This window comes from Hippocampus comes, unplaced genomic scaffold, assembly GCF_001891065.2.
Source record: "Hippocampus comes isolate QL1 unplaced genomic scaffold, H_comes_QL1_v1.1 scaffold261, whole genome shotgun sequence".
Lineage (NCBI taxonomy): Eukaryota > Metazoa > Chordata > Actinopteri > Syngnathiformes > Syngnathidae > Hippocampus > Hippocampus comes.
In genome coordinates this window covers 5,358,540-5,372,983 of record NW_017805824.1, presented here as the reverse complement: position 1 = coordinate 5,372,983, position 14,444 = coordinate 5,358,540, and the positions used below count along the sequence as shown (strand labels likewise).

Here is a 14,444-nt window from a genome sequence, read left to right as displayed (position 1 = left end):
CTTCGTGCTCTGCTGACTAAATGCAAAGTTTTCTTGCCACCCCCCACCCACCACCAACCCCACCCCCTCAACCCAATCCTTCGTTCTCTCCCAAGCTGTGAAGTGAGAAGTGCATAGAGAAAGGCTCTAATTGGGGAGCCTTGTGAAACAAAATGCCCTGGCCTGCCTATTAAAATTGACCTTCATCCTCTCAAGGCTGGTGTTTGACATGAATGTGAGGGTGATTCAAAGCAGTAGCTTTACAAAGGTACAGAGTGAAACGGCGAGAAAGAATAAGTGCAAAACAAATGTGGTGTGTGGATGCAAAGATGTGTGCGAGGCGGCGTGAGCTGTTCTTGTTATCTGAGATGTTCTGTCATCCTGTTTGTAAGCCTACTCAATATGCATGTTACTCAGCCCCGAACATGAGGTGCAAGAACATGCCAAGTAAATTGCTCAGCTGGTTAAAGACGCTAACAGTGATGCTATGATTTTGAAGAGTCTTTATTCTGTGGAGAGTTGAGCACCTGTGTTGTTGTCATGGGGTTGGAGGTCAAAGCATCAGGGAGCCTTAACTAGTGATAAATGAATGCAGCATATGTCCTGCATCAGGCAATCTCGCAGGAAGCAAAAGCCAACGCTCTGCATCTCTCTCGTCACCGAGCTCATTAAAATTCACAAGCTGTCTTTTAACCACGAGCACCTGGCCAACTCTCTACCTCGCACAACCTTGTGATGTTACCTATGTAAGCCCCTAAAGCATATCCTTAATTCCTTCAGACCATTCAGTGCACCAGTGGAATGACTAGCGCGCACAAGAAGCAGCATGTCTTAGTCAAGGCCACCTTTATCGAGTCCACGTCAAGTCCGAAGTACAAAAGTCAGAGTACAAGTGAAGCCCGAGTCCGCAAGGTCCGAGTTCAAGTCGGGCAGAGTCCAAGTCCGATTGAGATCAAGAGTCATTAAGACAGAAAAATACTATTTTCACGAACACAAAATCAGAAAAATGCCATCATTCTTAACACTTTTCTTAGATGGCATGGAACCCTTTGCTGTATTGACCGTGTGTGCAGATAAACAACAACAATTACCTCTTTTTGTGGTGTGTCGAATAAAGTTCGATTTGGTGACGTATGTGTCTGAAATTGTGGATTGCTTTATGTTTGTTTTCTTTTTTCGAAGACGTGGCTAAGGCCAGTTGTCGATGGTTGGTAAAACCAAATTTCATAACCCTGCTGTTGGCTGACATGGCTGAAAGAAAAAGACTGCATGCTTTGGTGCTCGCGGTCCTGTAAACCAATCGGATGGCTAAATTGATAATCTGAAAAACTTTATTTCAAGTTTCTTTTGAAGGAGGAAATTCATGTTCAGGAAGAAAAACACAGTTAAACTCTCTTGAGTCGATAAAAATACTTTAGAGAGGCAAAAGCCGTGAATATGCTCCCAGTAAGGTCTACACGCATGTATACTAGGTGGGTGGGCTTATGATGTTCCTAGTGCAGCTCGGTGGTTTACTTAAGTTTGTACTAGTAGGCCAAAATTGGTCCACTTAGTGGAAAAAAAAACGTAACAAGGAAGACTGTCATTCTACTTGTGTGTTGAATTGTCTTACTAGGCAATGAGCATCCTAGCGCATCGCCCTTAAGATGGATATGAAGGATATGGGATGAATGCTCAAACGGTGCTACCTCACCAGGGGACTGTAAAGCTGCTGTCAGTGCATTTCTAAACAGGGGAATTTGGCGCACTGACCTGTGGATGCGATGCACACATTTCATGCAGGCTGCCGCGCAGGAAGCATCATTAAGAGGCCTACCTATGACACTGTTATTGGCCTGCCCATATGCATGTACACTGAATGTGTGTGTGTGTGTGTGTGTGTGTGTGTGTGTGTGTGTGTGTGTGTGTGTGTGTGTGTGTGTGCACCAGACCTCCACGTGGAGCCCCAGCTGGGCTCCTCCCTTTCTTCCCAGGAACTGATGACCAGACTATGCTTCTTATTGGGAGACGCAACGCCCAGCATCGCTAGCTCTCCTATGGAGGACCGGAGGGAAAAGAAGGTAAGACAGCATCTTGATTTACTCTTCTGTTGTTGCCCTATAATAAGAAGGGGTTGCTAAATTTTCTTCATATTTTCATTTCTGGCTGATTTCTTTCATGGACTACCTGTAATTAAATTTGGGCTGAATATCAAACATAATTATCATCTTTGAATTCAGTCAACCATTTTGAAGAGATTTCTACATATCTGCTGTATGGATTATGTTGCAATCCTTGTGAATGTCATTTGGGCATGTATTCAATATACATCTTAAGGTCCATGCACTGGCGTGCTCTTTGTCCTCACAAGCATGACAATTTATTGCACTTGGGGAACGAAGAGTCCTACTAGCAGAATGGCTCCATCTTATTAGTAATGTTTTTTTCATTACTAGTGACACTTTTGGCCTCCTAGTGCATAATCAGATCTTACTAGTAAACTGCTGTGCTGCATTAGGCCTAACTAGGCATGATTCGGATAGTAGTAGCCTCTTGGATCTAATAGTAGAACCGAAATTCTACTATTTACCATCGAGCACTTGAAATCATGAGTAGTAGTACACAGTAAAACCGACACATTTTTTCCCTCACATTGAGCTGTATTTAAAAAATTTGGAATCCAATTGCTGCAATGTATTTAATATTTTAGATATCCAAATTAACGTCCACACATTAGTACACAACTGACTGTTGTCGGTGTCCTACTCTGTGTCCGCGAGTTATTGAAGGTGCTTGTAGTGCCATCTCTGTGCCTTGGCCCATTTAGCCAGCCTCGTTTCACCACCTGAGCTCCAGATCCAGTCAGTTTCACCAAGATAGCAGGGATCATGTGAGGAATGTGGCTTGTCATGGGCTGGCTGGGATAGATTAGGCTCCAGGATAATAGGAACATCGGTGAGCTGCTTCATTTCTCTTCACCCCTCGCATTGCATAAATGTTGCATCAGTGTTCGAAGACCCGAACTGCGTTTGATCAAACCACCAAGATAAAAATATTATGAGAGAGCCTATTTTTCCCTGTGGGTACGATGTACTAGGAAAACTATCCAAGCGTGATCTTTTGTTCAAATATGTCAAGGTTCACTTACCATTGATAGGAAAGGTCCCACACATTGGACTGTGTGTGATGACGACTCAACGCATAAATGCACATTGTAAAATCAAGCATTTAGTAAAATCAACTCCTGCAGCCAATGCTGTTCTAGCTCTTTTTTGACTTTTGCTATTTCATGATTGTCGAAATGGATTTTCTTTACTTGTTGAATGTTTAAAAACCCTAAATACAGCTAATGTCTACATAAAAAAAAGCACAATCGACATTTTTAATCTTGGTCCTAATATTTCAGTTTTTTAAATTTTTTTACATTCATAGTCTGTATTATTCCCCCAGGGAAATCAAAATAGAATTAAAACCTTTGCATAAAAAACAAAATGACCTATCTTCTTCCAGCACTGATTTGTAAACACTGTGATGTGGGTAATGATCCAATTTCACTTAATTGGTCCATAAATGCTTTTTCTTATTTACTAGTACGATGTTTTTTGAAGCTAAACTCCCCACTCCCAGTTTTTTGGGCTGATCTTTCAAAAGCCACAAACGATTGTCTGCTGTGAATAGGATCACCAAACCTACCAAAAGGAAAAAAGAGACTCTCTTCTGTTGTAATCTGAAGTAGAACATGCAGGTTGGGTTCTCCAAAACAATGGTTTCTGAACAAAAAGTGGAGAAAACATGCTTTTTGAAAAAAGAAACAGACCAAGCAGAACAGTGACATTGACACATATTTTTCTGTTTTTGTGACAACAACAACAAAAAAAAGAAGACTGAGAAAGGACTTTTCCGGGCAAAATAATTGATTTACAAACTGCTTACTGAGTGACCCTGACATCCAGCATGGCTCGATTTGAACGTCGGTAGCTTTTTTACCTAGTCTTCATCATTCACTCCATGAACAGTGCCATCTTTTTCATGATTGCAGCACACACATGGTGACAAAAACGATGAAATGCTCTTCCATCAGATGGCAGGTGAGACTTTTCTAATACAAAATATGTACCTGAGATCAGTAAAGTAGCGCTAGAGCAGTGGTGCTTCACCTTGTTAGAGGTACCGAACCCAACCAGTTCATATGCACCCAACCAGTTCATATGCACATTCACCGAACCCTTCATTAGTGAAAAGTTAGTTCGTTTTTTTTGTTTTGTTTTAATTCAAGACATAAAAAAATGCATTTATTAAAAACTGAAAAAACTATACACAATTCATCGAAGTATAAAGTATACATTTTTTTAATTGTGCACAAAACGAACCAGCCAGTGATGGCCAAGCAGGCATGTCATAACTAACTGACATGTTGAGTCGGGTGTGTCTTAACCTCCATGGCAGAGGCTCTGTCGAACAACTGAGACTGATTCACCGAACCCCTCGCGTTTGATCGAACCCAGGTTAAGAACCACTGAACGAGAGTGTATCATCAGCGATTGATATTCATGTTTCTGTGACAGTGACAAGTTCTATTCTATTCCAAGATTGTTTCCATTCTTGATTGATGAAAAACAAACCAGACAGTGCTATCTCATTCCTCAACTTTGGTTCCCCATTTTTAACCTTGGCACAAACTATAATAGGTCTGGTAACTATCACTATCATCCACATATTCACATGAAGTGTTCCCTGGATTTTCTGCGCTCAAGTGTATCCTTTCATTTCTGAAGAATATCCATTTCTGTGAGGTTATCTTCCATCTTGAACAGTCGTGCGTGTCAAATGAGTTTTTTTTTTCTTTGCAAATGGTGAATGTCAACAGCGCAGGATTCATTTGAGAATCTAACCAGCTGTCCTTCTGAAACAATGGGGAAAATGGCAGTTACAGTGAAAAAGTTAAGTTTGTCACTAGACGTGAGAGCAGCACACAGTTGTCAACTAGTGTGCAGTTTTGCCTCTCTAGTAACTTGGAGTGGGCGGAATGATGGTCGACTGGTTAGCACGACTACATCACAATGCAAAGATGCAGGCTCCGGTCTTCCTGTGTGGAGTTTGCAAGTTCTCCCCGTTCCTGCGTGGGTTTTCTCTGGATACTCCGGTTTTCTCCCACATTCCAAAAACATGCATGGCAGGTAAATGGAAAACTCTAAATTGTCCATTGGTGTAATTGCATGAGAATGTTCTTCTATGTGTGCCCTGTGATTAATTAGCTGGCAACCAGTTCAGGGTGTAACCAGCTGGAATAGGCTCTAGCATTCCCGCGACCCTTGTGAGGATAAGCGGATTAGAAAATGGATGGGTGGATGGATAGTAACTTGAGCTACCTACTAGCATGCCAACGTTGTTGTACTAGTGAGGACAAAGTGTATAGTACTCCATGGACCTTAAGTTGTATAACAGGGATATTGACAAACTGCTTTAAATAGGGAGGAGTAGTACTCGTGGCATTTGTACTCTAGTAGGCCAAAGGTTGTAGTAAAAACAACCTAACTAGTAAGGCAGTTGTTTTAATGGTACTATTTGAACATTCTACAAGTGCGCTGAATTGTGTTCTAATTGTAATGAGGACTAGGATTGTACAAGTCCAAAGATGTCGAATAAATACTCATGCTTCTTTCCATACGATAAATGGCAAACACTGCAACGGAGAAAACTTAGACCACTGGTTGTAAATTGGCCCACCTGACTTATTCGTAATTGGTGTCTCTTTTCATTTTCAGGGTGATACTTCCACTCAGGGAGGAAGCCCCAGCTCCACATTGACCTGCAGCACTGCCTCTCCTTGTTCTGAGAGTCCCTCATCCACTTTGAGCAGCAGTAATGTGTGCCATCCTTTGGCCCTGCCTTCACCTTCACCACACGGTGGCTCCAGCCTCAGCCCTAGCGGGACGCTCTCCAGCCCCGTTCGCAACCCCGCTCAATTTTCTCCTGCTGGACTCGTCGCTGGGAGCAGCCTCGGCCCACCTCCTCAAAGCCCCACCTCCACCCTGGAGAGCAAGGACAGTGGAATTATAGGTGAGATTTGTTCAGCTTTTATGTTGACAAGATAAGACATGTACAGTGCACCCCCTACTATGTCACATATTTTTATGCAATTACTTTTTAATGGAATTTTAGAATTAAATTTAAAATTGTGCGTCTTTGGTGTGATATGATGTTATGCCACAACATGCCAGGCAGCACTGAGGTCAACAAAAGAGATACAATTTCATTAACAGCAATAACATGCATAGAAGTAAATATAACTTGCCATTCATTTCAATGGAAACATTTACCTCAATTTACGATCGCTTCAAATAATAAACAGGGTCGCATTTGTTAAGGTACCCCTGTTTATGTCTGTGGGTAATGTTGTATCCCCCTGTTTGTATGTGTTGCTGCTCCATGTGTTTCAAATTAGCAGTTCCATCTATGCTAATTTCTGTGAGCCCCTCTATGACATTTCACATTATATGCGAGCATTAAGCTAAAAGATTTGAATACAATATATGTTTTGGTTGAAGATTTTAGTGTTTAGATGTGCAATTTTTAACTCTTGTTTTATGAAGCAGTTTCACAGTAAAAAAAACCTAAAACAAAACAAGCTGTGAGGGTGTGAAATATGTCTGCCATGATTAATGGGGTTTCACTGTACTTACTATTCGCCTAGCTGACTTGTAGCAGACCTTTTAGGCGATGCAGACAGGAAGTTAGATGAACCGTCACTTAGCTGCAAGTCCTAGTGAAATGTGTACTCCCGTCCCGCAGTTTCTGTGTGTCGCCTGTGCCACTTCAGCCTCAAGGCTTCAACTCCCTGCTGTCAAAACTGGGACACTGCTGTCTTTCTTGCTTATGGGTCTGATGCTCCTAAAATAGGACACTTTTTTTTTTTTTTAAATAGACTCAGTATTTATAGTTAAATACTAAAGGGCAAAGGCTGCATCAAGAATAAAAGCCTTTGATTGTGATTATTTTAATAGAACAAGTTGGTTTATTTCGCTCAGTATGCTGGCGGTGCAGTCTGTGTAAGTGTGTTAGTTTGTGCAGATAGGATTTTAAAACTGCTTTTTATAATCAACTATTAAGGGGATAGGAACTGAGCCCTGCCATGAATAGTTAAAACATGTGACCTACAAACAAGTTTAATTTAATAGGCTATATTGACAGCTTAAACCACAGGTGTCAACTTCAAGGCCCGGGGGCCAGATCTGGCCCGCCACATCATTTTATGTGGCCTGCGAAAGCAAATCAAACGGGTCAACTTCCGTGATGCTTGCTAAAATCTCTACCAAAATCTAAAATTCTCATATGCAATACATAAGAGACATATTGTAAGCATTTTCCTGTAACCAAACCCCTCATTACAGTAACATAAACGATAGTTGAATAAACCGTTATTATTGACTTTTTAAAGTTGGTTTCAATCATAACTGCCCCCGAAGGGAAACAGTAACTAAAATGTGGCCCACGACAAAAATGAGTTTGACACCCCTGGCTTAAACCCTATACCATTTATCAAGAACTATGATCCCCAAATAATGGGCTTGCAGATAATTTGATTTGGAAAAAAAATGCATTGGAAGTGCACATGTAAATACACATATGTCAAAGATTTGGCAACTTCCACGGACAACCTAGGCTAAACTCAGTTGAGTTTGATTACTTCTATGCTATGTCACTAACACCAATTACTGCTTTCTGATTAGCCAGGACCGTGGTGCCATCTTGTGGCATCAGAAGGCCTGACAGAAAGAGCAAGACAAATAGGCAAATAGGTCGCGAATAGCTCAAGATAGATTCAACAGTGAATTTGTGAAATCAAGAATAGCATACTACGAAGATGCGAGGTTCGCTTTTAAATGGGGGAATCACCGTCCAGGTACCAGTTGACGAACGTGTGCCCCAACTTTTTCAAATTAGGAGCCATCGCCATGGTTTTTTTGCAAATGCCTGAGATGCAAATGCGTCCGATACGTCGCCGCCTGAGTGAAGCGAAACAAAGGAGTCAATACGCTTTCTGCTGTGAAAGAACTGAGGAGGTTCCTGACTACACTCACTCAACCACGCTCTTAGAGGCACACTTCCAACACTATGCTGTTGCTGTTGTGAGTTGTCCAAACTTACAGTAATTCCGCTTATAATAAAATCAGTTTGTTTTACATTCTCTTTTCTTGTTTTTATAGAACATACAGTGCTATTTTTTATTTTACATTTTTATTGGATTCACGGGAGTTGGCTGGTTAGCACGACCACCTCACAGTGCAGAGTTGCAGGGTTTGATTCTGGCTCCGGCCTCTCTGTGTGGCGTTTGCATGTTCTCCCCGGGCCTGCGTGGGTTTTCTCCGGGTACTCCGGTTTCCTCCCACATTCCAAAAACATGCATGGCAGTTTAAAGGAACACTGAATTTTCCCTAGATGTGATTGTGAGCGTGGATAGTTTGTCTATGTGTGCCCTGCGATTGGCTGGCAACCAGTTCAGAAGGTGTACCCCGCCTCCTGCCCGAAGACTGCTGGGATAGGCTCCAGCGCACTCACGACCTTTGTGAGGATAAAGTGGATTACAAAATGGATGGATGGATTGGGTATTTTATTATAATACATATAAACAGTAATATTATTGATTTTAGGAGGTGGCTGGAAGAGATTATTGGCCTTTGAATCCTTGCTTGGTCGGGGAACAAATTAAATTCTTCAGTCAAGGTGCCACTGTATTTGATTTTTGTTCATAAACCTAGTCTACCTCGCCAATCTTCCTCTTGTGGTTTTCAGCGACCATCACGAGTTCTTCTGAGAATGAGGAGCGGAGCATCTCGAGTTCAGATCTGACTGCGGATGAACACCCAGGGGGCGGTGTTGTCGTCCGGGGCCAGGCAGGCGACGACAACCATCTTGGGCCCCCACGGAGTAATCCCACCATCCAACTTGAGGAGTCATCAGTGAGAGTTGATATTAAGGAGCCCAGGACACCTCCGCCACCCAAGAGACCCCTCCCACAACGTCACATACACAGCCATTCCTCCTTGGTCATGCCCCGTCCAAATTCTGTGGCAGGTACCTCTAATACATTGTTCTATTAATCTTGGTCGTCACAGTAAAGTATGAGTACACCATTGCTGTTCCAACTCAAATTCTGCTCATGTCTACTAAAAGAGATTTTATATTTACCGGTGTAGTTTATGATTTCATACACAGCATATGCCTTGACTCGAAAAAGGTTGGAAAACAGACCGTATCGAACAGGAAAGTGGAGTCGCCATCCGTGGGAATGAAGAGTGAGAACTATATTCTTGCGCCATACATTTTGTGGAAATATTAATGTAGTTAAGGTAGCGCGGTCTGGCTGTTCATCTGATGATAGATGGAGTGAGAACTCCTTGCGCCATGTGTTGGCCGGACTACCGGTGAGCAGTGCAGTTGAAATGCCCTGTGAGGCTGTCATAAAACTAAATCTCTTACCTCTCCTGTCACGATCAGTGCTGGTGCACAAGGCTCTTCTTCCTCTTCTTCTTCTCATTCCCTTAGATGTCTATTCATTTGTGCTTGCTTTCTGGTGCAGGCATAAAAGAGATTCCCCAAGGAGTGGATTCACAGTCAAGCCTGCCAGTTTCTTCTGTCAGCTGGTGCTTTCATTTCGACAGCCGAGATGAAATTGAGGATAAAGACAAAGTGGGCTGCACAGTACTGGCTGGGCCTGCTAATATTTACTCCACATGAAAGTTGAGAACATAGTGCATCGCTCTAAATTTAAAACAAAGCTTTACGGCCATGTATAGCCGCAACACAGAAATTAGGTTGCGGTATAAAAACAGGCATGATACAGCATGTAAAACAGCAGTAAGGCAGTAGGGAAGGCAAAGAGAATAGATTGACGATGACAGCAATGTGCTAAACTAAGTCTTAGGTGATGAATAGCGTTCTTCTTTTGATCTTATTCCACACTGTCATTTTGCCGTAATAAACCGGGAAGCACTAGGATGGACACGTTTGGAAAGCTGTTGGAGCATTTATTCGCTATCCATGACATCCAGCTTCAGGTCTTCTTCGATTGCTCCTACTCCTACTACTGCTACTATGCATGTTCTTTGTTCTCACTAGTAGGACAATTCAGCACACTAGGGCACAAAGTTTTTGCGCTGCTACTGCTACATTTGACCTACCGTACTAGTATGATCTTAAACTGGATATCTTTGATATTAAAGAAATGGATAGCGAGGAAAGGCTGAAATGGCTTTCTGTCGACAGGGATGGTAGCAGTTACAGGATGTTTACATTTTGGTTCCGTTCCATTTTTAGAGTAAGAATAAGTAAGTGCTGAGAAATGTGTTTTTGCTCAAGTTGCTTATTTGTAGTTTTTCTTTGGTTTAGTGGTGTGTATCACAGTGTGTTTTTGCTTTACACAGTCTTTAGAATAGTTCAGAAAAATATTGCGCTGCATGCCATGCAAGTAAAGCCAAAGACTAGAAAGTATCATCACAAATAAGTGTATTTTAAAGCCAATATTCAATTTTGTCTTGCCCGAGGCAGCTAATGCACAAAATTGCATGTGAATAATGTGTACCTCTGTGGCCTTTGAGTGAGACGTTATGATTGTCTTAAAGTTTGGTGAGGGAGACGCTCCAGCCCTAATTGCTGCAGCCCAGCACATAACCGACCCGATTATTGGTCGCACTCATTTATGTATAATTCTGAATGGACATTGCTGCAATATTTCCGGGCTACTGTATATTTGGACAATGAAGCGCAGCCGATCATAATGAAAATGTAAACTAATAAAGAATGTTTTCTTCTATAGTGATTCTACAGCGCTGCTCTTGCTCCTGATGGTGCACGATTAGATTTGGAGAAGCCTGCTTATTATTAAGGCCTCCATAAAAAGACATTGGAGCATTTATTCAATGTCCTTGAATTCAAGCTTAAGCTCCACATACTAGTACATTTTTTGTCCACAGTACAACAATTCAGCGCACTACAAGAACAATCCCCCTCCCACCCCCCACCACTACTGTTTGACATTTCTGCACACTAGTGTGACAACTACATGCCACTGGAGAGGCAAAACCAAAAGTGGGCATTAGGATGCTACTAGTAGGGTCCAGGGTGACAAATGTGTGATTAGAAGCGACGATTACAGTTGAAACACTACTGCACACTTGTTTAGCAACTTCGTCTTGCTCGTGTTGCTGTGTCTTGCTACGCTCCAGTAGTAACACTAGTACGTCTAATTAGGAGGCATGTGTCAAACTTCTTCTAGACTCTACTTGTAGCACCAAAATGCACACCTGTAATTTTTCCTCATTAATAAAATTCTACTAGAGTGCAGAAACGTCATCCAGTTGTGGAAAAAAAATCACTACTTTTGTGTGCACCCTAGTGTGCTGAGTTGTCTTACTAGAGAGGACAAAGACCATACAGTACTAGTATGTAGATCGTAAGCAGGATATGAAGTTTAAGCTCCATGTCTTTTATGCTCTTTGTTCTAACCAGTAGGACATTTTTCCATGACAACTACATGTTCATAGTAAGGCAAAAGTGTTCGCTAGTACCACGAGTGACATTATAAAGTTGTACAAATTAATATCTGGTACTTAACTAGTTGTGTAGATGTCAACTAGTGCACAGTTTGGTCTCACTAGTAAAATTTAGTTGACCTACTTGTATATCCAATATCATGCTAAAGTGGAGGAGGGGGGGGGGGGCAACAAAATTAGTTAAGACACATTCGCCCCGATCAGCGTATACTGAATTGTCTTTACTAACGAGGACAAAGAGTGTTTCGGTACAGGGTCTTGAAGATAGAGATCAAAGCTATACTGTATGCTCAAGCGCTTTTCCATAGGCAACTTTCATGGCTGTGAATGAGGCACATTGTAAAGTAGCTTTAAAAGGGGCTTACATAAATGCAGCCCATGTCATGATTGGATTCACTCATATTTCCACAGTCGCTAAATAGGTTTATATCGTTTTGGAAGTCAGTTGTGTTGAATTGTGAATCGAAGCAGATTTTCGACCTTTTGAGGCAGGAGCATCCAATTCCATTTGAAGAGCGACTGCTCGTGATTCTAATGTTGTGCGGAGTTGGTGTTAGGAGGTTTGATGGGTGCAGGGGCTGAGTTGACCTTTGAATGTGGGGAAGGATCAACAAGAGGTGGCAGGTAATCAGTCACACTGTCATCAGCAGTGGATGAAAAAGGGAGGCTGCCTTGTTGTGGGTGACGGTGATGTTGTCAAACTGGCTGAAAACAGGATTTTTTTTTTCCCCCCTTGCTCACTCTCATTTGTGGTCCACTCAGCAATTTGGCCAGGCAGTCTTTAGCCAGCAATCTTTCTCATCCCACGCCACACCTCCTTCACACTGTTTCTCCTGTTCACACCTCGTGCTGAAGATGTTCTCTCCATCCTCCATTCTCCTACTGGATGCGTGATCCTCTGCATTTCCATTCTTCTAAAGCCATTGTTCATAGATTATGAAAGTAAATTCGAGTATCTTCAGTATTTGCAAAAATTGAGTGTGTTCCGTTCCTCACACTTGTTCATGTTGCTGTACATGAACAAGTGTCAGGCACGGAATTATAAAGACACAGGTACTTAAACAAAAGAAAGGGAGCATTAATAAAACAGTAAAGGTTGCATTTATCACGGGGTTGCGCTGCAGACCCACCCGCTACAGGTGAAATCCTGCAATATAGGAGACCGTATCAAAACATTTAAAAATACATTTAAACTGACTAAACCATACATATAAATGTAACTATAAACATTAAAAAAGTATTCCTTAGCGGCTGTTCTTACACTCACGCTGTCAAGAAATGAGCCGATCTTATAACACAAAATTTGAGAAAACGAAACAAGGGGTCGCTTGCCCGCTTCTGAAAATAAGATCCCGCACGTGCTTGCTTCAAGCTGTTGAATTGTTACTCTCCGTTAAAGTTTCCTTTAGAAGTGACACATAAAACAAAAGAGTGTAAAACTTTTTATATTTAATCATCTAAACGTTCAACCAAATCATTTCGGCAAACAAACGTCTGCTAGCTTAATGCGAACATAATGAAAATGAGCAAAGATATTACGGTAATTGTAAACCTTCAAACAACTGCTACTTAAACACAGCAACACAAGCAGAGCAAGCAATATTCTTAGAACTACAACTAATGCTGTTGGGGATAGCAACACATTAGGAGACCCCAGTGCCGCCTTACATGTTGTGGCACAACAAGGGACTACACTGAAGGCGCTCAACTCCAAATTCGGACTTGCCTGGATACTGTAAGACCCCAGAAAGAAGAATCGCTTAAGAATCTGCGATATAGAAGAATGAACTGCAATCTAGCGTGGCTTTGCCGTATTGCCTTTTCCATTAGAGCGATTTGATGATGTGTTTTCACAAAAGCGAGGGGATATTGTGGATTTACTGGCACCGCTGGCTGCAATTCTTCAGCCTGAAACCAAAATTGCGCAAAGCTTTAAACCTATAAGAGCTCAGCGATGTGCTACAGCTTCCTTGGATCCTCGGAGATTAATGGAGGCTGCGTCAAACGTGGGATTTCCATGATTGTAGTCAGGCCAGGTCATCATCTGTCCAGTGGCTGCACTCGTTTCATGCTTTTGCTGTTTGATTGGTCTAGCCGTGTAATCTATTCAAGTGTGGTTTGACCTACACCTTTTTTTTTGTTGGTTTGTTTTACCATACCACACTGAAAATGAATTGTGCATAGCTAGATGTTGTTGCCCCAACGGAACTACTAGAATGCTGGCTGACAGTATAATTTATCGGAAGACTGCAACGAATGTCTTAAATACTGTGGAGAATAAAGCATGGCTGACCTGTAAACTCTGCTATATGAGTGGGTGGATGGCAAAGGCGGACGTGGGAGTAAACGACTCCCGGTTTTCTCCTGCACTACATGCTCTTTATTCACTTTCTTCAATTTCATTGTTTGATGGCGCTAAACAGTCCAACTTTCTGCTACAATGTCATTAATGTATATCCTGTATAAGAGTGTACATTTACTGTAATTTATTTTCAAAATAACTCAACACACGGCCATGTCTAAACTGTTGGCAACAAACGTGAGTACATGTCCGAGTGAAAATGTCCACATTGGGCTCAGTTAGCCATTTTCCCCTCCCCGCTGTCATGTGACTCGTGTGTGTGTGTGTGTGTGTGTGTGTGTGTGTGTGTGTGTGTGTGTGTGTGTGTGTGTGTGTGTGTGTTCGTTCCAAGGTCTCAGGCGTGAAGGGGAGCAAGTGTGTTACATTTGCTGCTCTCACCAGCTACAAAGTATCAAACACTGGCAGTTCAATATGGCACCTCAGAGCAAAGGACAGAACTGTATAAAGATTGCCCACTCTTGAATATTGCCCTGAAAAGATATCATAAAATATTTAGAAAACTGAAGTGTGTCGTCATTTTTATGAGATTGTCTGTGACTATAAATTTTGACCAAATTTATGTCAAACGAAGA

General features: G+C 41.9%; 1 protein-coding gene across 2 annotated transcripts in view; it reads left to right on the top strand.

Moving 5' to 3' along the window:
- Positions 1–14,444, top strand: part of LOC109525940 (protein TANC1-like) — a 52,235-nt gene that overhangs the window by 6,111 nt on the left and 31,680 nt on the right. For both annotated transcript variants that reach the window (XM_019886869.1, XM_019886870.1), the window contains 3 exons: positions 1,909–2,039; positions 5,724–6,018; positions 8,752–9,033. In XM_019886869.1, coding sequence (XP_019742428.1) covers positions 1,909–2,039; positions 5,724–6,018; positions 8,752–9,033 — 708 coding nt within the window. The remainder of the gene's footprint in view (positions 1–1,908; positions 2,040–5,723; positions 6,019–8,751; positions 9,034–14,444) is intronic.